The sequence below is a fragment of the Physeter macrocephalus genome, chromosome 4 (assembly GCF_002837175.3).
Source record: "Physeter macrocephalus isolate SW-GA chromosome 4, ASM283717v5, whole genome shotgun sequence".
Taxonomy (NCBI): domain Eukaryota; kingdom Metazoa; phylum Chordata; class Mammalia; order Artiodactyla; family Physeteridae; genus Physeter; species Physeter macrocephalus.
This window is the reverse complement of record NC_041217.1, coordinates 25,445,268-25,470,840: the sequence shown is the minus strand read 5'-3', so window position 1 is coordinate 25,470,840 and position 25,573 is coordinate 25,445,268. Positions and strand designations below refer to the sequence as shown.

The 25,573-nt window shown below is 39.7% G+C and overlaps 1 protein-coding gene across 2 annotated transcripts in view; it reads left to right on the top strand.

Moving 5' to 3' along the window:
• Positions 1-9,548: 9,548 nt before the first annotated feature.
• SCCPDH (saccharopine dehydrogenase (putative)) overlaps positions 9,549-25,573 on the top strand; it is a 43,520-nt gene continuing 27,495 nt past the window's right edge. The window contains exons 1-5 of one of the 2 annotated variants that reach the window (XM_007123261.4): positions 9,549-9,863; positions 11,571-11,683; positions 17,050-17,130; positions 19,270-19,399; positions 21,496-21,545. In XM_007123261.4, coding sequence (XP_007123323.1) covers positions 9,674-9,863; positions 11,571-11,683; positions 17,050-17,130; positions 19,270-19,399; positions 21,496-21,545 — 564 coding nt within the window. In that variant the 5' untranslated portion in view covers positions 9,549-9,673. The remainder of the gene's footprint in view (positions 9,864-11,570; positions 11,684-17,049; positions 17,131-19,269; positions 19,400-21,495; positions 21,546-25,573) is intronic. The other variant, XM_007123262.4, reaches the window with a different exon arrangement.

Here is a 25,573-nt window from a genome sequence, read left to right as displayed (position 1 = left end):
GTCTGAGGTCTTCTGCCAGCGTTCAGTAGGTGTTCTGTAGGAGTTGTTCCACAAGTAGATGTACTTCTGATGTGTTTGTGGAGAGGAAGGTGATTTCCACATTTTACTCCTCCGCCATCTTGAAGGTCTCTCTTCCCCTTTCATATTTAGCCATAACTGCCACACCATGTCCTCAGGTGGGTCATGCCCATGTCTGCTTTCTGTCTACTGGGCCTCAAAGTGTTGCAGCACAACCTGCACAGTGCAAGTTGGTTTTCTTCTTTTTTCAGCTTCAAATGGACCCTTAGAACTACCTAAATGTTTCTTTGTCTCTTTCTGGTTTACTTCGTCAAAGATGAACTAAGCCAGATATGAGTTAATGTATAAGGACGGATTTTAATCAGCAATATATTATTGCAATAGTGAAAAGGGTCCAGTGTGAACTGAACTCAATAGAGTTGTCTGGATATTTTAAAGGGAGCAGGAGGGAATAGGGAGGGAGGTGAGCAGGGGCTCAGTAGAGTCAGGGAAGTGAAAAATTACGAAAAGTGGTAAGAGGTTGGTCCATCTGTAACCAATCTGGGCTTGCTAATTGGTGTTTTCTGAAGTTAGGCTCCTACCCTCCCACAGAGGCTGGCAGACAGAGGCCCTATCCTCAGGTGTTGGCTGGAACAAATGGTAAATTATTTTGGCAGCCTTGATTTTTCTCCTACAGGCACTTTAAGGGAGTGTAGTGTCATCCTAGGGCTGCATCCTTGAGCTGTTATAAACTGTTAGTGTTTGTTCAAGTCTTGATAGGCCAAGGTTGAGGTCTAGTTGTGAAGAGGGCTCAGAGGAGCTTGGCTAGTGTTTGCTCAAGGAGAAAATCTTTGTTACCTAGCAACCACTCACAGCTGATGCTCCAGGAATTCTCCCTTCTCAATCCCCTCCCCCTACTTCCTACCCATCACCTCTGAGCCTCAGTGGGCTGGGTCTCTGACTCTGTGAAGATGGTGGCTAGCAGCCTTGTCCACAAGTCAACCCGTCTTCTCTAGTAGAAGAGGTGTCTTCCCTTCTTCTTTGTACTAACCTTGGGGCTGAAATGAACCTCTATGCTGGTCCCTGGAAAGAAGGAATTCCTTGGAAATCCTTCAGATGGCGGTTTACTATAAGAAGAGCCTGAACCCTCCTACACTGTTGGTGGAATATAAATTGGTGCAGCCACTATGGAAAACAGCAGGGAGGTTCCTTAAAAAACTAAAAATAGAGTTGCCATACGATCCAACAATCCCACTCCTGGGCATATATCTGGACAGAACTATAATTTGAAAAGATACATGCACCACTATGTTCATAGCAGCACTATTTACAATAGCCAAGACATGGAAACAACCTAAATATCCATTGACAGATGAACGAATATGGTATATAGATACAATGGAATACTAGTCAGCCATAAAAAAGAATGAAATAATTCCATTTGCAGCAACATGGATGGACCTAGAGATTATCATACTAAGTGAAGTAAGCCAGAAAGAGAAAGGCAAATACCATGATATCACTTATATGAGGGATCTCAAATAGGATACAAATGAAATTATTTACGAACAGACTTGTGGTTGCCAAGGGGGAGGGCGGGGGAGGGAGGGATGGATAGGGAGTTTGGGATTAGTAGATGCAAACTGTTATATATAGAATGGATAAACAACAAGGTCCTACTACATAGCACAGGGAACTATATTCAGTATCCTGTAATAAACCATAATGGAAAGGAATATGAAAAAGAATATTTATATATGTATAACTGAATTACCTTGCTGTACACCAGAAACTGACACAACACTGTAAATCAACTATAGTTCAATAAAGTAAATTTTAAAAAAAAGAGCCTGACGTTCTGGGACTGCTCAACACAAGAGCAAATCCTTCTAAGACTCCTGTCACCATAGACTGGTTTTGCCTGGTTTGGAAATTCACATAAATGGAATCATAAAGATGTGCTCTTTCTTTGCCTGACTTTCTTTGCTCAAGTTAATGTTTGTGAGAGTCATTCAAATTATTGTGTGTTACAGTGGACCAAAAAACCTGCCCTGGTGGCAACAGGAACCTGGCCTCAGTGGCAACAGGAACCTGGCCTCAGTGGCAGGACTGCAAATGATCAGGGGTGATTCCCACAGCTGCTCTTCAACCCCTTCTGCAAAGCCAGATCCTGCTCCTTTTTTTTTTTTTTTAAACAACTGATGCCTGGCATGGCATACTTTTTTAAAATTAATTAATTAATTAATTAATTTTTGGCGGCGTTGGGTCCTCGTTGCTGTGTGTGGGCTTTCGCTAGTTGTGGCGAACGGAGGCTACTCTTTGTTGCAGTGCGTGGGCTTCTCGCTGAAGTTGCGGAGCACGGGTTCTAGGCACGTGGGCTTCAGTAGTTGCGGCACGTGGGCTCAGTATTTGTGACTTAAGGGCCCTAGAGTGCAGGCTCAGTAGTTGTGGTGCACAGGCTTAGTTGCTCCGCGGCATGTGGGATCTTCCCGGACCAGGGCTCGAGCCCGTGTCCTCTGCATTGGCAGGTGGATTCTTAACCACTGTGCCACCAGGGAAGTCCCTCCTGCTCCTTTTTAAAAAGTATGATCATAAAAGTAATATATACTTGTTGTTAAAAAACAAAAGTTTATACAGTATAAAAAGGTTAAAAAGTGGAAAGTATAAGTCCCTTTCCTCTTCTGTGATTCATACAAACCTACTTCTCAGTAATTATCACTATTATTATTAACAATAGCTAACAACTATTGACTAATATGTGTAAGGTAAGTTTTTAAGCATTTTACAGTTCTTTTTTTTTAATGTAAGGTTTTCTTTTATCATTCACAAAATACCATATCCATAGATTTACTTTCTGTCATATAGCTGAATGTGTTGTGTTTGGAATTCCATCCTTACATTTAAAAGTCAACTGGATTGCCCAGAAGTTTAGATGAATTTGTTTTGTTCTTAATCTTTTTCACATTGAAGATGTAAGTAGGTCAACTGAAAGCATCAGGTTTGATTACAACCACATAATGCATGTCTTTCATAAGGTAAGTATTGGTGCTACACAAATGGTTCTTACTCAGAAGCAAAGATGACAGGTGGAAGGAAGGAAAGAAGGGAGAGTTCTGTAAATTGCTGAGACCTGGTGACAAAGAGAAAATAAGAGAAGCCGAGGATGGTAGCTAGTGAGGAGCTACCTTCTAAGCACACTGTGTAGGCCAGCCTGCCCCCAGCCCTCCAGTCATGCTGGTGAGGGTCTGTCTTTTCTGGGGCTCTAGCTGACCCCGAACTGCTCCCAAGGGGATGAAGTGGGACTCAGGTGCTAAAGAATTTGTTCACGCATAGGTGTTCAAGCTCAAAAGCTACTGCCCAGCTGCCTAGCCTGGGTGAGCGCTGAACACTGTATGTGGGAGTGAACGTCCTAAAGATGAGACCTAGTGACCTCAAGCCACCTACCAGTTATCTGACAGCTCTGCATAGTCAAATTCTCAATTCATCAAGTGAAAGAGAGTAAAGTGCCAGATTCTAGGCCCATTTTTTCATTCTAAAATTAAGGGATGGTGGGAAGCACAGTAACTCATTAGTACTTGTATCAGGGAACAGATAAACGCAGGGAGTGATGCAGAACACACGGACAACAGGCAGGAACCTGGCCTCAGTGGCAACAGGAACCTGGCCTCAGTGGCAACAGGAACCTGGCCTCAGTGGCAACAGGAACCTGGCCTCAGTGGCAACAGGAACCTGGCCTCAGTGGCAACAGGAACCTGGCCTCAGTGGCAACAGGAACCTGGCCTCAGTGGCAACAGGAACCTGGCCTCAGTGGCAACAGGAACCTGGCCTCAGTGGCAGGACTGCAAATGATCAGGGGTGATTCCCACAGCTGCTCTTCAACCCCTTCTGCAAAGCCAGATCCTGCTCCTTTTTTTTTTTTTTTAAACAACTGATGCCTGGCATGGCATACTTTTTTAAAATTAATTAATTAATTAATTAATTTTTGGCGGCGTTGGGTCCTCGTTGCTGTGTGTGGGCTTTCGCTAGTTGTGGCGAACGGAGGCTACTCTTTGTTGCAGTGCGTGGGCTTCTCGCTGAAGTTGCGGAGCACGGGTTCTAGGCACGTGGGCTTCAGTAGTTGCGGCACGTGGGCTCAGTATTTGTGACTTAAGGGCCCTAGAGTGCAGGCTCAGTAGTTGTGGTGCACAGGCTTAGTTGCTCCGCGGCATGTGGGATCTTCCCGGACCAGGGCTCGAGCCCGTGTCCTCTGCATTGGCAGGTGGATTCTTAACCACTGTGCCACCAGGGAAGTCCCTCCTGCTCCTTTTTAAAAAGTATGATCATAAAAGTAATATATACTTGTTGTTAAAAAACAAAAGTTTATACAGTATAAAAAGGTTAAAAAGTGGAAAGTATAAGTCCCTTTCCTCTTCTGTGATTCATACAAACCTACTTCTCAGTAATTATCACTATTATTATTAACAATAGCTAACAACTATTGACTAATATGTGTAAGGTAAGTTTTTAAGCATTTTACAGTTCTTTTTTTTTAATGTAAGGTTTTCTTTTATCATTCACAAAATACCATATCCATAGATTTACTTTCTGTCATATAGCTGAATGTGTTAAGTGTTTGGAATTCCATTCTTACATTTAAAAGTCAACTGGATTGCCCAGAAGTTTAGATGAATTTGTTTTGTTCTTAATCTTTTTCACATTGAAGATGTAAGTAGGTCAACTGAAAGCATCAGGTTTGATTACAACCACATAATGCATGTCTTTCATAAGGTAAGTATTGGTGCTACACAAATGGTTCTTACTCAGAAGCAAAGATGACAGGTGGAAGGAAGGAAAGAAGGGAGAGTTCTGTAAATTGCTGAGACCTGGTGACAAAGAGAAAATAAGAGAAGCCGAGGATGGTAGCTAGTGAGGAGCTACCTTCTAAGCACACTGTGTAGGCCAGCCTGCCCCCAGCCCTCCAGTCATGCTGGTGAGGGTCTGTCTTTTCTGGGGCTCTAGCTGACCCCGAACTGCTCCCAAGGGGATGAAGTGGGACTCAGGTGCTAAAGAATTTGTTCACGCATAGGTGTTCAAGCTCAAAAGCTACTGCCCAGCTGCCTAGCCTGGGTGAGCGCTGAACACTGTATGTGGGAGTGAACGTCCTAAAGATGAGACCTAGTGACCTCAAGCCACCTACCAGTTATCTGACAGCTCTGCATAGTCAAATTCTCAATTCATCAAGTGAAAGAGAGTAAAGTGCCAGATTCTAGGCCCATTTTTTCATTCTAAAATTAAGGGATGGTGGGAAGCACAGTATCTCATTATTACTTGTATCAGGGAACAGATAAACGCAGGGAGTGATGCAGAACACACGGACAACAGGGATTTGAGAGGAAGCAGGGGCCGCACTAGGAAGTGAGCCCAGCACTGCGCTACCACCTGCAGTGCCCAAAGCACCTCTGCATCCAGCAGAAAGGAAACTAGACAGCAGTTTGCTACATTCAGCCACAGAGGAGCCTCTAAAACGGCCGGTGAAAGAAGGGAACCGGTTTGGACACAGTGTTGAAAGAGCAATAATAAAGCATGTGAACAGAGCAGTGTATTCAATGTATCTTCTATGTGCACACCCCACCAACAGTTCACATCATTCTTTTAGGTTTTGTTACAGCTCTTTTTTAAAATTAAGATTTGTCATATATTCTTCCAACATTTTGTATGCATACTGCCAACTAAAAATTGTCACTCACCATCTGGTTCTACAAGAATGAAGTCACTAGCCTCAGTAGTCACTGATCTTCAACACACTCTGAAAGAATTTCAGGGCAGAGATCAGGAATGAGACACTCTGTGCTCTGGGAAAACCTGGCAGAACAGGCCTTCAGATAGTCAGATATTTTTAGAAGAAGATTTTATGAGCCCAATTTCTTGCATCTTCTCATACCTAGAAAAGCACTAAAACCATTAACAGAGACATCTGTTCCTCGTGACTAACAGCAACCTTCTGGTGACAAGCAGCAACCTTCTGCCAAAATGTGTGCTTGATTTGATCTCCCCTTCACTAAAATCACATATATACTGACCTCCCTCCGTCCTCTTTGGATCAGTTCCTCAGAGCCATCAGAGAGGCGGTGTCCCGGACTATAGTCCTTATTAGGCCCCAAATAAAATTTAACTCACAACTCTCAAGTTGTGCACTTTTTTTTCAGTCAACAATATACACGTGTCATTTTCATCTTTTAAAAAAAAATTTATTTTTTGGCTGTGTTAGGTCTTCGTTGCAGTGTGCAGGCTTCTCATTGCCATGGCTTCTCTTGTTGCAGAGCCCAGGCTCTAAGCCAACCTGTGGGCTTCAGTAGTCGTGGCTCGTGGGCTCTAGAGCACAGGCTCAGTAGTCGTGGCGCTCGGGCTTAGTTGCTCCGTGGCATGTGGGATCTTCCGGGACCAGGGCTCGAACCCGTGTCCCCTGCATTGGTAGGCGGATTCTTAATGACTGTGCCACCAGGGAAGCCCCATTTTCATCTTTAACAAAGGATTTATGCTCTCAGATTGTTAGGAAACTTATTCTTTTCACTTACAATATATCTTGAACAATTTTCCATGCCACTATACATGGACCTACCTCATTCATTTTACATGCATAGTTTCTATTAAGTGGATAGAATATGGTGCTTTATTTAACACATCCTCTAATGAAGGATACTGCAGTTGTTTCAGTTTCTTCTTATTACAAACAATGCTGCAATAAGCATGCTTGGACAAATGTTTTTGCAAACGTGCATATGTGTAAGATTATTTTTTATTGATAGTCTACTGCACTAGAATGTAAATTTCATGAAGGCAGAGCCTTTGGTTTGTTTACTGCAGTATCCTCTGTATTTTATTCCTAGTGTCTAGCATGTAACAGGTGTTCAATAAATTCTTGAACATGTACCATTTTATAACCACAAGAGGGACAAAAATTCAAAGTCTGACAATTCCCAGTTTTGGCATAGATTAAACAACAGAGAATTCTCATATCCTGCTGAAAGTGTAAATCAGTACATTTGCTTTGGAGAGCAGTTTGATTACATCTCAAATGTGCATATTCTAGGACTATTTTGATTCCTAGATATGTATTAAAATATTCCCTTGCACATGTGCTCAAGGAGACATGTACAAGAATGATAAAACCAAATTGAGGCAAGTCGCCACCTAGTGGGTAGGGAAGGAAATGTGTTCAGGGATCGGTACCCAGAAGCCTCACTCCATGGAATATTTTTCTTAAGTTGTGTGGTGGGTACATATTTGTTATTGGCTTTACCATTTTTGTATGATTAATATATTTCATGATTTAAAAAGCATCCATCTATTCATATTTTAATGAGGGTTATTAATATAACTTTATTTCAAAATCTGGCCCTGGCTTCTGGATCTGGTACATATGACACACACACTGAATGTTTATTGGATGAATAAACAAACAACTGTCCCTCTCTCAATCCTTCTGTATCTAAGCTCTACTAATTGAAATCAAAGTCAAGTTCCCTTGGAAGACTCCCTCTTCAGTGAACTGTACCCATGACTGAACACGCAGGAGTCCCTGGCATAGCTGGGCATCATCAACAGCATGTAACCTAACACACGCTTCTCTTGTTTCTTCTGCCCTAGAGATAGTTCCTTCCTTCATTTGCCATGTGTACTGCAATTAAACTATTTATCACTATATTCCTAGGATCTATTTCAGAGTCTGACAAACATAAGCTCTCTGGAAATGCTTGATGAATAGCATTAAATGAGATGACATATTTACACGCATCTGATACAAATGCACAAAATTCTTTTTAAATTATATGTTGGGGCTTCCCTGATGGCGCAGTGGTTAAGAATCTGCCTGCCAATGCAGGGGCCACAGGTTCGAGCCCTGGTTTGGGAAGATCCCACATGCCGTGGAGCAACTAAGCCCGTGCGCCCCAACTACTAAGCCTGCTCTCTAGAGCCAGCGAGCCACAACTACTGAAGCCCCTGCACCTAGAGCCCATGCAACAAAGAGAAGCCACTGCAATGAGAAGCCCGCGCACCGCAACGAAGAGTAACCCCCCGCTCACTGCAACTAGAGAAAACACACGTGCAGCAACGAAAACCCAACGCAGCCATAAATAAATAAATAAAATAAACTGTCTTAAAATCACTATTATTTAAAAAAATTACATGTTAAATTTTACAATCGTTTTAGATTTACAGAAAAGTTAAAGATAGTACAGAGCATTCTCTATACCCCTCACCAGTCTTCCCTACTGTTAACATTTAACTCTACTTTGGTACCTTTGTCACAACTAAGAAACCAATATTGGTGCAATGTGATTAGCTAAACACACTTTATTTGGATTTCACTAGCATTTCTTTGATGTCCTTTTTCTGTTCCAGGGTCCCATCCAGGATATCACATTACATTTAGTCATCATGTCCATTTAGGCTCCTTTAGTTACTGACAGTTTCTCCTACCACCCTTGTTTTTTCACGACTTTGACATTTTGGGGAGTATTGGGCAGGTATTTTCTAGAATATTCAATATGGTTAGAATGAGGTTATGGGTTTGGAGGAGGAACCCGACAGAGGTGAAGTATCTATCATCCTTATCACATCATATTAAGGATGTGTGCTATCAACATGATGTATTGATGATGTTAACCTTGATCATTTTGGCCAGGGTAATTTTTACCTGGTTTCTCCTTCCCACCCCTCCTCCCCCTTTCCACATTCTTCTCTTTAAAGTATGTCACTAAGCAAAGCCTATATTCAAAGGGGAGGGCGTTAAACTCTTCTCCTGGAGAAGGTCGTAATGACAAATTATTTGGAATGCCTCTGGGAGATGTGTCTCTTCTCCCCCATTTATTTATGTATTCACTTATTCATTTATTTATATTAAAACGTTTTTGACTATATAAATAACGATTGCTCAAGAAACTTTTGATTTCTTCTGCATTTCGAGGACGTCCTGAACCACCATTCACCTTTACCTCACAGCTCAAAAGGCACGACAACTCTGGGAGTTTCTTTCCGGCGGAGGTTCACCATTAACTGTATGCCGCATCACCAAGGGGGTCCCGGAGGTGACGGGTACCGAGGCGGTGGAGGCGGGGCCTACGACAGAGGGCGGACCCCAGACTCCGTGTCCACCCTCCACCTCCACGTGGCTCCGCAGACACCCCCTTGGACAACGTGCTTCGAAAATTAAAAAAGGGGTTTCTGCGCGGGAAGTGCTCTCAACCATCAGAAGGTTTTCGTGAGCTCTCTCTTTGGGGATACAGATGTATCTGGGGATACAGATGTAGCTCCCTACAACCTTCGGGAGAGCGAAAAGATGCGACGCCTGGGGCAGTCAGAGCTATGTAGGACCAACAACGGGGCGGAGGATGGGCCGCCGCCTGCTGCCGCCAGTCCCGCAAGCACTCAGGCCTCAAGAGCCAGGGCCGCCAGCAGCAGCGCGGCGTACACCCCAGACGTGGAGGAGGCGTAGTGGCGCCGCCGGCAAAAGGCGGTGTGGGCGGGGCCTTGGCGCAGTGGCGCGCGCGGGCCTTCGGGAACGCGGCGCGCAGGCAGCGGACACCGCAGCGGCCGCGGAGGAGGCGGTTGGTGCGCTGGATCTTGGGGTCGCTGCTTGAGGCGCAGGCGCCGTGGGCCCAGCCCGTCCTGGTCCTTGCATCGCTGTGGGCTCGTAATGGCGACCCAGCAGAGGCCTTTCCACCTGGTGGTGTTCGGCGCCTCTGGCTTTACCGGCCAGTTCGTGACCGAGGAGGTGGCCCGGGAGCAGGTGTCCCCGGAGCGGAGCTCCCGCCTGCCCTGGGCTGTGGCGGGCCGTTCTCGGGAGAAGCTGCAGCGAGTCCTGGAGAGGGCTGCCATGAAGCTGGGTAAAGGGGGCGACTGGGACAGGGCCCCGGGACCCCGGTCTCGGCCCCACCGCCGCGGCTCTCATCCCCAAGCCCCCTTCTCCCGGCTGAGGGGTTTCAGTCGCCTGAAATGAGAGGTTCTCTCCCTGGGTGCCTCTCGAGCTCCCCAACTCTGTTAGCTGCCAGGAGGAGGAGCACGGGGCTCCTGATAGCGTCAGAGCTTCGTTACGTCCCCTAAACAAAAAAGAGAGAGAGACGTCCCCCCTTGAATTTCTTCCATAGTTAGGGAATCCCCACTGGCGAAATAGGAACTTTAGTTTTTCCTTTCTCTGCTCCGTCCCCTTCTAGAGTGGGAGTAACCTGGTGGGCCTGGGAGTCTCTTGATGTTTGATCGGGTACAAAAGTAGAGCACTGGTTTCTTCAGGATGGTTTGTGCTCTCTCTTTGCCTTGTGTTTTGGAGATGGGAGAGGAAGCTTAGGAGTTTTACGGAGAACATTGCTGTGGCTTTACTTTTTAATTTAATTTTTACTTGTAAGCATTCTCCAGCAGTCGCACTCTTCATCCAAAAAATTTTTTTGGTGTTTTTGTTTCGGCCTTTTACTTACTCTTTCGGCATTCATTCAACCTGTTTTTATTGAGTGGTCTTTTTAATGTCAGGTGCTAGTCTAAATGCTGGGGATACAGATGTGGCGGAGACACACACACACACACACACACACACACACACACACACAGACCCTACCCATGTTCCCCGTGGTGGGAACATCTCAGGAGTCAGTCGCCTTTAACTTTGGCTGTCAGTTTTCCACCCTACTGCCCGGTCATACAGACAGATGGCACCTATTAGAGTTTCGGGCATACTTCGTTCTTCACCTTCACCTGCATCTCACTTCCTTATACTTCCACACAGAGCCCTGTTTTTGGAACCTGTTTTGTTTGTGGTTGGTACAGAAGATACCATGTAGGCTGGACTCTCCCACAGCTCTTTTGCTGCCACTCCCAAATTCAGAATCTTGACCAAAGAGCTTTTTGGTCTTTCTTTACTTTTCCAAGAGAAATATTTTCACGACTAAAATATATGCTTCCCTTTCTTCTTTTCTGTTCAACGAGACTGTAAAGGTATAGCCTAGTTGTCTACCATTTGTAGTGCCCATATCAGGTTATTGCAGGAATACACCTTGAGCCATGAAACCTGCAGTACTCTATTGATTCAGTTGATTCCAGTTATTTCCTTATTATGAACCTGAGTGTTCTTCCCTAGACTGTTTATTTACCTCAGTCCTTTTGTTTCATTATGTTGATGTTAACTCCCCTCCTCATAATTTTATCGTATGTAGTTGTTTAATCACTGATGAGAAACTACTTTCGTAGTATAATAGTATAATTCTTCCTGGAGAGGAGGTCAGGAAAATCGTCTTCTCAGTATCTGAAAACTTGTAAAATTGGCATTTTGCATAGAGTTGTCATTTACACATTCCTTACCTTAGATTTTCTTTTAAAGGTTAGTAATGTGTTTTACTAACTCCTAGTTTTAACTCCATTTTCCTCATAGTTTTTTCCGTTTTTTAAATTACCTGGTTAAAAACAGTTTTATCTTTTGTTTGAGAGGGAGAATTAGATTTTAGTATGTTTAGTAAATTTTCCGTCACTGGTTATTATGAAAAGAAGGTCTGGGCGATCTAATACTGTATTGGGATTTGCTTAAAACAATTTATTTCTTATTTTAGGAAGGCCGACACTGTCATCTGAAGTTGGAATAATAATTTGTGATATCACTAATCCAGCCTCACTTGATGAAATGGCTAAACAGGCAACAGTTGTCCTCAACTGTGTAGGACCAGTAAGTAATCTGCCCTTCTTTGAATCAGAACAATCAATCTATTCATTTCTAGCAGAATCTGGTATTTTATATTCCAGAGAAACATAAGGGCAGGGGACAGAAGAATTGATTCAGGGCCTAACCCCGTATGGAGTGTTTTTACTTCTCATGAGAAGCAAATGGATATGACCAAAGTCTCCTGAGAGAGAGAGTGACACTAGACTCCAGGAATGTGTGCTGGTTTATTTAGTGGTTACAGCTATAATTGCCAAACTTTTTTTTTGTGCTGCATGCCCCTTAACTAAAAAAGTTTGAGTATGTACCCATAATTTACTTTTTATTTGTTTTTAAATTACATTCTGTCTTACTGTACCAGTACATATGTTAGTGCATGTACAAAGAAAGATATTTAAAAAGGATTCGTTCATTCAATAAATGTTTATTGAGTGTTTATTATATGTACACTGAACTAGTCTACGGACATAATGGTGAATAAAACAGAAAACCCCTCATGGAGCTTACAGTCCAGTGGGGAGACAGAAAAATAATGTTATAATAGTAAGTGACAGGTGCTTTGAAGAAAAATAAAACAGGGAAGGGAGATAAAAAGATAGGCACACCAGTCTCTATTAGATGGATGGTCAGGGAAGGTCTCTGTGAGGAACTGAAATTTGCATAGGGACCTGAATGCAGTGAGGGAGTAAATCCTGTGAGTATTTGAGGAGAGGGTGTTCCAGGAAAGAGCAAATACAAAGGTCCTGAGATGAGCATGTGCTTGGCCTGACTGAGGGATGTGAGAGAGGCCAGCGTGGTTGGGCGTGAGCAGGGCAGAGAGGTGGGGAGTTAGATTGGAGAAGTACCTAGGAACTAGGTGGTTAGGTCTGCAAGGTCAAGATCAGGGTTTGGGTTTCCTTCTAAATATGAAAGAGCCATTGAATGGTTAAAAGCAAGGGCATGATTTGATTTACGTATTTGAAGTTCTCTGGCTTCTGAGAGGAAAAATAGATGGTAGGGAACCAACAGTGGAATGGGCCAAGCAAGCCAATCACAGGGTAGGAGTGTTAGAGGTGGTGAGAAGTGGTTGAAAGCGAATATTTTGAAAGGAGAACCTCTAGCTGCTGCTATTGGACTGGATGTGAAAGAGACACTTGTGGTCTGTGTAACAGGGTGAATGTTGGTGACATTTATGGATCTGAGGAAGCTTTCTCAATTGTCAAAACATTTGGAAACTAAGCATCTAGAAAATTGTTGTTAATTTCATGAAATGAAACCAGAAAGGTTTTTGATTGTCATCAAATGAAATGTATTTCTATTGTTTATTTCAATTTATTTCATTAACTAGTTTAGAATGTGGTCTGTGCTTTGTTGCTTAAATCACTGTCTTATATACATCCTCAGCCAGCTTGTCCCTCCCTCCGAAGAAACCCCAGCCCTGGTTATTCCAGCTCACTGCTTACTGTACCTGAACATGTGTAACCCAGTCTGGCTGGACAAAAATACATCCCGATGCTGACTAGTCCCACTTTAAATATGTGGTTACAAACCTCACGCGCAGCCTCAGTACCTCCAGCAATTCTAATCTATTTTCCTAGGCTATTTTCTCTCCTACTCACTGAAGCAGCAGTTTTATAACTTCTTTTTTTCTCATACTTTTAGCATCCCACCCCTTTCTTCCTTTTTCCTCACTCTTGCCTCGTGATTTTCTTCCTTCCTTCTTTCCTTTCTCCCTCCCTCCCTTCCTTTCTTTCTTTCCTTTTTTTTTTTTAAACTATGAACATGCAAGCTGTCAGAAGAGAATTTATACCACCAGATCTTCCTATCTGCATTGTATCCTGACTCTGCCTTATCTTCTTTTACAGGGAAAAACTACCCCTGCTTCTCATGGATACAGTATTCAAAGACTTTATATGTACAGGTTTACAGTTACACATATTCTTATTCTCATAAAATTTTGCCTCTTGATTGGATTATTTCTCTCAACATACAAACATGGGATTATATCTCCCATTTACAGAAAAACTTCTCTGAATTCTGCATGCTCCTCTAACTACTCCCATTTTTCTGTGCCCCTTTTTAGCAAAACTCCTTGAAAGAGTTTGCCTTACTTATTGTCTCCACTCCCTCACCTCCTCCTCTATCTAGTCTTGTCAGGCTTTTATCCATACTCCTTAAATGAAACTACTCTGTCAGCATCGCCCTCCTGTCAAATCCAGTCGTCAGTTCTCAGTGCTCATCTTAATCAGACTTCTCAGCATTTGTGACAATTGATCACTTTTTCCTTTCTTCACTTGGTATCTGAATTCTTGCCCTCTCCTAGTTTTCTTTTTCTCTACCAGCTTTGTCTCGGTGTCCTCTGTTGGATCTTTTTATCCTCCTGTGAATGCCAGAGGTCTCAGAGCTTAAGCCTTAGAAACTCTTTTCTGTTTATATTCCCTGGACCATTTTTTAATATTATTATTATTGTGGTAAAATATACATAACATATAATTTAGCATTTTAACCACTTTTAAGTATACACTTCAATGACATTAAGTATATTCACAATCTTATGTAACTGTCACCTCTTTATTTCCAGAACGTTTTCACCATCCCAAACAGAAACTAACTGGGCCAGTATTTTTTAAACTTTGTGAAATCAGTTCAGTAGGTTAAGACTAGGCATTGAAAAAAAAATCAGATGGACTGAAATAGAAAATAGGGTGAATTACACATAATACAGGTAAATACTGGTTCATGAAGCTTTTGTGTCATATATATTTGTGTGTGGAGCTACTGTGTGAAATGAATTTCTTAGGGTGGGTTGTAGTCAGAAAGAATTGAAAGCCATGGCTTTCAATACCATCTGTTTCCTGATGACGCCTATATTAATTTATTTCCACTGAGGAACTACCCCTTAAACTCCAGACTGGTGGATCGAATTACCTTCTTTCTGGATGTTTCCAGTTGGATGGTTTATAGGCATCTCTAGGTTTTTACCCCAAAACATGCTCCTCCCTAATCTCTACTTGGAAGGTCGTTTTCACTTTGTAATATGGTTTATACTCTCAGGGGTAGACTCCAGTTTACCAGTTTTGGTGTCATAATTTGTTTCTTTGAAGGTATTTTTTTTTACCCATTTCTCTATTTTGTGAAGGTCTCTTTAGTGAGAGCTAAATGATAGCTGTAAAAAACTAGTCAGGCGTATGTAAACAAGTATTATGTCGAAATATATAGAAAATGACTGAATGAATACTTTTAAGCATTATTCTTTATTGTCTCCTGTGCTAGGAAGTGGAGGGGGAAAAACTGCTGTTGAGAGAAAGATGATGAATCTGATTTTGGATGTGTTGAAACTGAGGTGTCTCCTAGATATTTTTGAATTAAGACAGGAAATGTGTACTATATAGTGGAATTATTTTTTTAAGCAAGTGAGGAAGTCAGGGTGAAGACGAAATAGAGGAGAGAAAAAGAAGCCAAAGTGAAATTCGTTTTGCCCCATGTCCTGTGCTCTTGCGGGTCCTGAAGTTTATAACAGAAGCCACAGATGAGGCAGCCTCATCAGTGAGCAGCTCTGGAGATAGGAGTTGGATGTCATGAGCATACATGTTGTAGTTGAAATCCAGAAAGTTGGTGAGATTTTCCAGGGAGAATGTCTAGGGAGGTGATTCTCCACCTCTAACGTATGTAAGAGTCACCAGTGAGGCTCATTTAAAATGCAGGTTACTGCAGTCTACCCCAGAAAACTTATTACTGGAGGGAGTTGGGGTGGGACTGAGTAACCAGCATGTTTAATGAGCGACCCAGCTGATTCTGACCCAGGTGAACTACGGGGCAACTTGAGGTATTCGGGGGTAAGATAACCAGGAGGCCAAGGGAATTGCTAAGTGAGTTTCAAATGGATATATGTAAAGATTACCCAAGATGATCCATTGGGTTCAGAAAGAAAATAGAGCTTTGACTTGTACTTACTTTAATTTCAACTTTATGTCCATTTTATGTATGTTTAAAGTGTATATATGTTTAAAGTGTATATTTTATTAGTATAGTAGTCCATGTATGTCATTTGTGAATAAATTCATACAATTTAGTAGATGATGGATTTAGAATGTGAACTTGGGTCCTGCTGCCTTGAAAGCCGTTGTTTGTTCCGTTTTACTACGTTGCCTCAGAAGTTAAGTGCTTCAGTAATTTTGCATGATTGGTGAATAGCAGAGGATGAACTAGAACTTAAACACACTTTTCTAGTCCTGTAATTCCAGTGTCATTTGCTGTTTTTAAGAAGGGGGGAGGAGGATGTGGAGATGAGGCTGTGGAGTCAGGTAGAGAGGAGCCTAAGTGACCCACTTGAAAAGGTCAATCCCTGTAGTGCCCTGTCTTTTCTTTTAAGTGTCCCTTTACCTGTTTCTTGAAGGCTAGAAGAAGCAGACCATCTCCTTTCTCCATCTTTTGCTGTGAGGAATGAGAGGAGCAGAGGAGTTTATGCTTCCGCTTACTCTTCCCTCACAAAGGGAAAATTTGTCATGCTTCCTTTGAAATGGGACTGACTCTGATGTATTAACTATTATATAAAAATGTTTTAATTTTAATTCCTTGAGTTTGAGCAGCAAATAGTTTGGGAGATCCAAAATCATACAGGCTCAGAATAGCTACTTTGTACAATATTAAACATATCCCCTCCAAACCTCTTTGTCCTTTCTTTATTTTGCTCATACTGCCATTAGTTGTTGGTCCCCATGTCCAGCTAATTAGGAAGTCCAGTCATTTCTGTCTTTTAAGTATATCTCACTCTTAGTATATCCTTCCGCTTCCTTAGTTTTGTCCTTCATTTCTTACCTGCCATGAGTTTTGTTTTTCAATACCACAAGCAGAGTGATATGTCTGTGTTATAAACATTCCACCACTGTCCTGTTTAAAATACTCTAGGAGGGCTCAGCAGTGCAGAAAAGATAAAGTTCAATCTTGATAACATGGCACTCAGGGTCATTCCTGATCTGGCCCAAGTGTTTCTTTCCAGACTCATCTCTTACCACTTCCCTCTCCACTACTCTGTGCTTCAGGTATCCTGAGCATCACCCTTTTTTACACTTTTACATATAATTTTTCATTTATTTGGATTTTCTTTTTCCTGGCAAAACCTTACTGTTCCTCAGAATTCAATTCAAATGAGTCACTTCTTTTATAAAACTTCCAACTTTGTCTTCAGTTAGAGGTAATTCCGTCATGCTTTTATTTACACTGTGAGAGTCAGTCAATTGCAGTTACATTATTTTCTCATTTTCTCATTAGGCTACTTTATTAATAATATTTGATTTCTTAATAGTGAAGACTGTACTTCCAAAACTCAATGGTATTCCTTCATTTAAGCTTGCTGAGTAAGAGTAAACTGTTGGTTTTCTTTATTCTCCCAGTACCGATTTTATGGAGAACCTGTAGTAAAAGCATGTGTTGAAAATGGAACTAGCTGTATTGACATCTGTGGAGAACCTCAGGTATGTAAAATGGAAAAGAAGGAACAAAATTAACAATACAACTTTCTGTTAAAGTGAAAAATATTTAGTGTAATTTTGCAGACAGATTTTAGAAGGTGATGACTCTGTAGCATTTAGAGATGGTATTTCATTGAAAGCTTGAAGGAGAGCATGATGGTAAGGTCTTAGCTTCAGTTTTCTTGAATTTTTCTTCCCTACATCCTGATTTCTTCCATGGCCTTTGTGTATAGGATGTGTTGATTTATATTGCTACTGCATGCTGTAAACAGAATTAATTAAAATAAAACTTGCTCAGAGTCATGCAACCATTAAGTAGAAAAACTAGGACTTGCATTGAGGTTTGCCTGAATTAACACTGCAGGAAGTGGAGTGTTAATAAGCACTGAGCTACACTAGCTCCTTTATAACTGTAACCTCATATGTCCCTATAGGCTCTGCTGAGTACCATCATCAGTGTGCCGGTGTATACATACTTAGAACTTATCAGTTGGTGATGTATATTGGAAAGTGTTAAGAAAGTATAAATTACCAAGACTGATGAAAGAAGAGGCAGGAAATATGAATGTAAAAGAAACTGATTCCTATCTTATTTAAAATATTCTAAAGCAAAGAAAATGGTGGAAAACTTCTAAGTTATCTTATAAAATACCATGAATGTGGCATCAAAACCTAGTAATGATCCAGAATATATATGTCAAAAATACAAATTTAAATAACCCAATTTAAAATGGGCAAAGGGAAGAAAAGAGGCAAATCACCTATGCAGAATTCCACATAATTCACATAACTACTGTGCCCTTGAGGAGGGAGAGCTTCACTCCTCCCTCTTTATGTGTGGGCTGCACAGTCACTGCCTTCCAGTGAGTACAGTATGGAAGGGGGTGGGGGGAGAAGAACTTTACAGTGAAGACACCAGACAAACGCCACCTCAGCCAGGTGTTCAGGGTCAACATCACCAGTGATAAATTATGTTGATAGTATGTACTCTTTTTTTTTTCAATGATTTACAATATTGTGTTAGTTTCAGATGTACAGCAAAGTGTTTCAGCTATATATATATATTTTTTCAGATATTTTTCCATTATAGGGTATTACAAGATACTGAATATAGTTCCCTGTGCTATACAGTAAATCCTTGTTGTTTATCTGTTTTATACATAGTGGTGTGTATCTTTTAATCACATACTCCTAATTTATCCATCTCTCCCTCCCTCCCACTTTGGTAACCATAAGTTTATTTTCTATGTCTGTGAGATAGTATGTACTCTTGATATGACATCAGGATATGGCACTTTACCCCGTCTTCCTCCCCAAAACCTGTAACTCTAGTGTAGTCATGAGAAAATCATGCTATAATTTCCAATAGAGGGGCATTCTTCGAAGTACCTGACCAGTACTGTAAAGGTCATCAAAACCCAGGAAAGTCTGAGAAACCATCACAGCCAGCGGAGCCTAAGGAGACATGACAACTAAATGTAGTATGGTATACTGAATGGGATCCTGGACAGAAGGACATTAGATAAAAACTGAGGAAACCTGAACAAAATAGGGACTTTAGTTAGTAATAATGTATCAATATTGGTTCATTAATTATAATAAATGTTAATGTAAAAGATGTAATGATAAGGCTAACTGAGTGTGGAGTACCTAGGAACTCTCTAGTACTCAATTTTTTTCTGTAAATCTAAAACTTTTAAAAAAAAAAACAGGCAAAGAATTTGAACAGACATTATTCCCTTCTTGCGTTCCCTCCTTTCCTACCACTCTTTCTACTTACATATGTGCACAGATATATGTCTGTAATGATGTTCATCTGGAAGATGTGATTCGGGGTAACTTTTTTTTGTTTTCTTTGTATTTTTCTATATTAATTTTTCATAATAGGTATTACTTTTGCATTTAAAAGTCATTTTTAAAAATGAATTAAGTCAGATCTGCATACCTCTCACACTACCTGGAACATAGTAGGTATGTTTGCTGAGTAAGTGCCAACTATTTGACAGTTAATATTTTGCTGCAGAGCCATCTTGGTTAACATTTTCACAGTTTAATTGCTTTGTTTTTAAAGGTAAATCATTTAATTTTGGTCTAGATGTTTCTCCATAGCTCTGATTCAGATCTTTTATCTTGAATCTTTAGTTTCTGGAACTAATGTATTGGAAGTATCATGAGAAAGCTGCAGAAAAAGGGGCTTATATCGTTGGAAGCAGTGGCTTTGACTCCATTCCAGCAGATCTGGGAGTAATATATACCAGAAATAAAATGAATGGTAATTATTGATCAAGAAGCAATAATGGAATTTAAAATAGAGGTGTTTCATGTTTGTAATTGTGGTGAACTAAAATCTTCTTGAGAAAAGAAACAGAACTATTAATGGGTAGTATTAAAACACATACTTTGTTTTTAATATAGCTGTATTTGTTAGGAAATGATATTGACACCATTGTTTTTTGAGGTATGGATAGTACTATAAGTGTTCTAAAGGAAGGAATTCTCCATTAGAATTTAGTTGTGGTTATAGCTATAAAATTTCTGGAAAAATTTTTTGGCAGGCATTATAAATTCAAACTTGCTTTGTTTAGGAATTAATACATCTTAAAAGTATAATTTATACACATACTGTAGTTGGAAAGTTTTAATTTTTTTTTAACGAACAAAGCCACAAAGTATTGAACAAGGTTTTTGACATCTTTTTTAGCTCATTTATAAAATGGAGACAATAAGAATGGAAAAAAATCACTATTATAGTAAAACAGTGGAATGTTATACATATATAAAAAGTGTTCCTTTATAAAATGACCTGAAGCAGATAAGTCCAGTTCTATATAAACCATTCTAGAGCTTAAAAATATGGAAAGTGTTCTAGTTTATGTTAGAAAGGTAACTCTGCAACCAAAGCTCAACAAAGGTAACACGCATGCCTGCCATTTATTGATTTTAGATTTTTAGAAATTGAGGAATAGAATACTTTCTCAACACGGTGAATGTCAGAAAGCAGTAGCCAACATCATACTTAATGATGAAATGCTGGAACCATTCCCAATAAAGAGAAGGGCATGAATTGAACATCTTTAAAATATTTATTTAGTCTTCAACCCATGGATCTGGTATATTTCCATTTATTAAAAAACTTACTAAAAAATCTCCATTTACTGAAAAAGTTTAGAGTATTTTTCATGGTGGTCCTACATGTTTCTTATTGAGGTTATTCTTAAATATTTAATAGTTGTTATTTTGAATAGGTCCTTTTTTATTTTTAAGGGAGAAATATTACTTTAAGGTTTATTTTAAAACTTTTTTTCAGATACTGAAACCTAGGAGTCAGCATTTAACAAATACCCCAGCTAATTGTTGATTCAGGTGGCTCACATTTCATTGCATACTGCCTTAGGCCATACATGTTCTTTCTGTGCACAGGGTTAGATCAAAGAGCCATGTATCCAGGCCATTTTCTCTTAACTCTCAGAATCCTCTCCAGTGAGTTAGAGTTTAATGATCTATTCTTGGTTTTTGACAGTGTCAGATAAGTGATATTTATGTGGCTTTAGTTCTTTTCTGCTGTAACATTGTGGATGGTGTGGTTATTTGTTACCTTTGCTCAGTGTCAACTTTCTAAGGCCCCATGCTTTAATTTTCTCTTGGAATTAAAACTAGGAATACAGTCTCTTAACAAATTGGTATATTTTATCAGATTTTGAGAACTAGCTAGCCCATTATGTTTTTCTTTTGTCTTACTGCTCTCAATAAGCTCAAAGGTTAATTAAATACTTAGCTACTATACATATGTATTAGTCCTCATGGTTAATATAATTGATTTCTCCCCTTTTTTTCTGGCCTTGGTTTTCTACTTTGTTTTTACTCATTATATTTTTATTTCATTTAAATAGCCTTACTTTAAGTATTTAATAAGCCATCACAAAGGCCCATTTTGGTAGGGTTTCTGTATATTTATTGTAAGTCACTACTAATGAGTCCTCTTGAAAGCTCTCATATTGGAAAATAGAATAATTCCCATAGATGTAGTTTTGAGAACTGATGGCCTTCCAGAATCAGTGAGCTAAATTGTTGCCTTATTGGAAGAGATTTTTTGCAATGTCAGTTTGAATACTAGAAAAGATTTTGTGAGTACCAGCAGTTAATTTATACTAAACTACTATTTTTCTAATAATTTATCTGGCTTTAGCTGCTCCTTAAATCTGTTTACAATAACCTAATAATACTGTTATAGCACAGATTTTCCTCATTATATCAGCTGTAGGCCTAATAAAAATGTTCTCTAAATGAATAGGAATAGCTTATTATTACTTATTCTGGGTTAATAGATTTTTATTTGATTTTACTTTTACCATTTCCCTTCTCTTTTAGGTACACTGACTGCTGTGGAAAGTTTCCTGACTATACATTCAGGACCTGAGGTTAGTTTTTGTTTGTCACGTGTTTTCTATGTTAATATTAAAAACATTTTGGAAATGATACTTGCCTGTTAAAGAGGTTTAGATTAATTAAATTGTATATACAGTTGTAATTTTTAGTGTATGAAAGTCACTGTTTAATTTTTAAAAGTAAAGATTGCTGAGAGTTATTTTGACTTAAAATAGAATTTGTTTAAAACTGCACAGTTCATTATTAGAATGAGTTACCATCATCCTAACACTACAGATCTATCATTGTTAATGTGATGAATGTTGTCAGCCTAGAAAATTATCACCTTAGTGCAAATCAGTGCATTTTTATTATGTGCCTAACTTGGCGTTAGGTGCTCTTGTGGCCATACAAGAAATGTATAATGTAAATGTAATCTCACTGAATTTATGGTCTATTTGGGAGCATAAGATAGTTGCATTTCTGGGAAAGGACCATGTTTTGTGGTAGTAGTTTTACTGCCAGTAGTGTCTAACCCAATTCTCTGTCTATACTTGAGGCTTCATAAGTATTTGTTCTCTTTAAAAATATTCAGTATTTCAAATATTGTGTAATGCACGTATATATAGTAGTGCAAGATAGTGTGACACATAAATGAACAACATGCAAACCCTTAAAGAGGTGATAATTTAGACCAGCAGGAGACAAAAATTGTTATTAAAGAGGTCATATGAAATATTATAGGATTCTGAGAATGGGGAGTTATATCTAGCTGGGAGGCCAGAGATCAAGGACTTTTTGGAGAAGCTGGGATATGGAATTTTAAAGGTTGGTGCTGAGGAGATGTGGATAAAGGAGAGGAAATAGTTCAATAAAGATGTAACTGTGGGGTGGAGTGGAGCATGTTTTAGTAATGGTTTTATTTGTCTGGATTGTAGGTTCAGATGAATAAACATGAAGAACTATATAAAACTTGCTAAAATTTGTGGTTACAGATAATATCCACTAGAGTATCAGAATAAAGGGAGGTGATAGTGGGCCTGAGTAATTTGGGAATGCCTCATAGAAGCCTTATTAAGTTGAACCTTGAAAAGTGAATAGCATTTGGAAGGTGAGAGGCAGCAACCTAAACAAAGGCTCAGAAATGAGGAAGAAAGACATGCTTGGAGCTCTGGGGAACATGAGTTAGAAAGCCAACTCAACCTGGTTTAAACCAACAAAACAGAAAGGAATTTATTGATTCATGTAACCAAACATCTGCAAGTAAACAGTATGGCTGGATCTGGATGTTCAAATGGTATTATCGGAACTCATTTTTTTCTCTTCATCTTCCTGTCTCTGCATTACTTCTGTGCTCCTCAGTGTAGGCTCTCACAATCGGGGTGGGGGAAGGTGCTGGCAGCCCCAGGTATGCATTGTCCATAAGGTTCATGATTTCCCAGGAACAGCTAGCAGAGTTTGAATATTCAAAGATGGGGAAAATTAGTCAAGTATTGGGTCATTTGGTCATTCTTGAGCCAAACAGTGTGACCTGGGGTAATGGAGTAATAAGGTTGCCCAGGCCTGGGTCATGGGCCTCTGGAGAGGGAATCATAGGGCCAAACCCTTCTCAACAACACGTAACAAACTCCCAATAGGAAAGAGAGTTTTGTAAGCAGAACATAGGGTAGGGGAATTAAGAATTCCCTGCAGGAAATTAGTGCAGGACTGACAAAAAACAGATGTCCACTACAGGGAGATAGAAAACAGAGCTAGAAAAGAGGCTTCTTTTGAAAGAGGAGCAGAAGATGATCTGTAGTGGAAGATGATAATAGTGTCTCCTTCATATGGTTGCTATGAGGATTAAATTAGTCAATGAATATAAATCAGAACAGTGGTTGGCACTTAGTAATCACTCAGTAAATGTTATTAAGTCCTATTATTATAAGGACTCAAAGTTGGGCCTTAATCAGGACCAGACATTTGAAAACATCAAGTCAGTGCAGCTCCTTCTCATTCCTCTTAAAGCAAAATACAGAGCCTTAATTTCACAAGGATGGACAGAGATAACTCCCTTGATTCTATGCATCCCTTGGCACAGGATTGTTCTCCTCCTACTCCTTATCCTACTTTTCCCCTTAAGCTTTGTTACTTTACATAAAAAATTGAATCTTAGACTATGTTTTAGACCATAAAGCAAGACTCAAAAGAATTTCAGAGAGTTGGAATCATATACTCAAGGACAGTGCTGTCCAGTAAATCTTCCCACAGTGATGAAGGTGTTCCATATGTGCTATATAATGGCTTCCATACCAGATAGTGCAGCTCCAGAGCAGGGTCAGCCCATGGCCTACTTTTATATGGCTGTAAGCTAAGAATAATTTCAATATATTTAAAGGGCTATAATAAAAACACAATATGCAGCAGAGACCAGATGTGGCCTGCACAGCCTAAAATATTTAGTTTGACCTTTTACAGAAATAGTTTGCCAACCCCCGTTCTAGAGTATGTTTTAGACTATAATAAAATTATACTAGAAATCAGTGAAGAGATAATAAGAATTCAATGTCTTTACTTCTTATAGGTTGTTAGGATTTTCTTTATACTCTTAAGTCAGTTTTGGTAGTTTGTGCCTGCGTTAGTTTCTTAGGACTCCCGTAATAAAGTACCACAAACTGGGTTGCTTAAACAAGGGAAACATTGTTCCCACAGTTCTGGAGGCTAGAAGTCCATGATTAAGATATTGGCAGGTTTGGTTTCTTCTGAGGGCTGTGAGGGAGAATCTGTTCCATGTTTCTCTCGTAGCTTCTGGTGGTTTGCTTGCAATCCTTGGTGTTCCTTTGTTGTAGATGCATCACTCAGACCTCTCTTTCATCTTCATATGATGTGTGTGTGTTCACATTTCTCCTTTTTATAAGGACACTAGTGGTTTGGGGTTGGAGGCCCACTTCCTCCAATATGTATGACCTCAACTTAACTAGTTACATCTACAACAACCTTGCTTACAAATAGGGTTACATTCTGAAGTACTGGGGTTTAAGCCTTTTACATATAAATTTGGGGTGGGTACAAAATTGAATCCATAACAGTGTCTTTCTAGGAGTTTGTCCATTTCATCTAGGTTGTTTAATTTGTTGGCATACAGTTCATAGTATTCCCTTATACTCTTTTTTATTTCTGTAAGGTTGGTAATGCCCCTTCTTTCAGTCCTGATTTTAGTAATTTGAGTTCTCTCCCTCTTTGTTTTTCTGTCTCTCTCTCTCTGTCAGTCTAGCTAAAGGTTTTTCAATTTGGTTGATTTCTTCAAAGAACAACCTTTTGGTTTCATTGATTTTCTCCATTGTTTTTCTATTCTCTGTTTCATTTACTTCCACTCTAGTTTTTATTGTTGCTGGATACAACAGTAATATAAAAATCAGTTGCATTTCTGTGTACCAGCCACAGTTAGAAAATGAATTTTTTTAAAAAGAGACCATTTATAGTAGCATTAAAAAAATCAAGTACTTAAGAATAAGTGATATAAAATCTACAAGATTTCTGTGAAGAAAACTATAAAATGTTATTGAGTGACCTTAAAGAAGACAAATAAATGGAAGAATCCACCATATTCATGGATTGGAAGACTCGATTTTGTTAAAATGTCAGTTTTCCTTAAATTAATTTATAATCCCATATAATTCAAATCAAAAACAGGGTTTTCTTTGCTTGCTTGTTTTGTTTTAGTATGCAACTTGACAAACTAATTCTAAAATGTATATGGAAATGCAGAGGGCCAAGAATAGTCAACACTTTCTTAAAGGAGAATAAGGTAAAAGGATGCTCTTGAATATCAAGACATTATTAAAATAGATGGAGAGATATACCATGTTCTTGGATTGGAAGAATCAACATTGTGAAAATGACTACTACCCAAAGCAATCTACAGATTCAATGCAATCCCTATCAAACTACCACTGGCATTTTTCACAGAACTAGAACAAAAAATTTCACAATTTGTATGGAAACTCAAAAGATCCCGAATAGCCAAAGCAATCTTGAGAACAAAAAATGGAGCTGGAGGAATCAGTCTCCCTGATTTCAGACTATACTACAAAGCTACAGT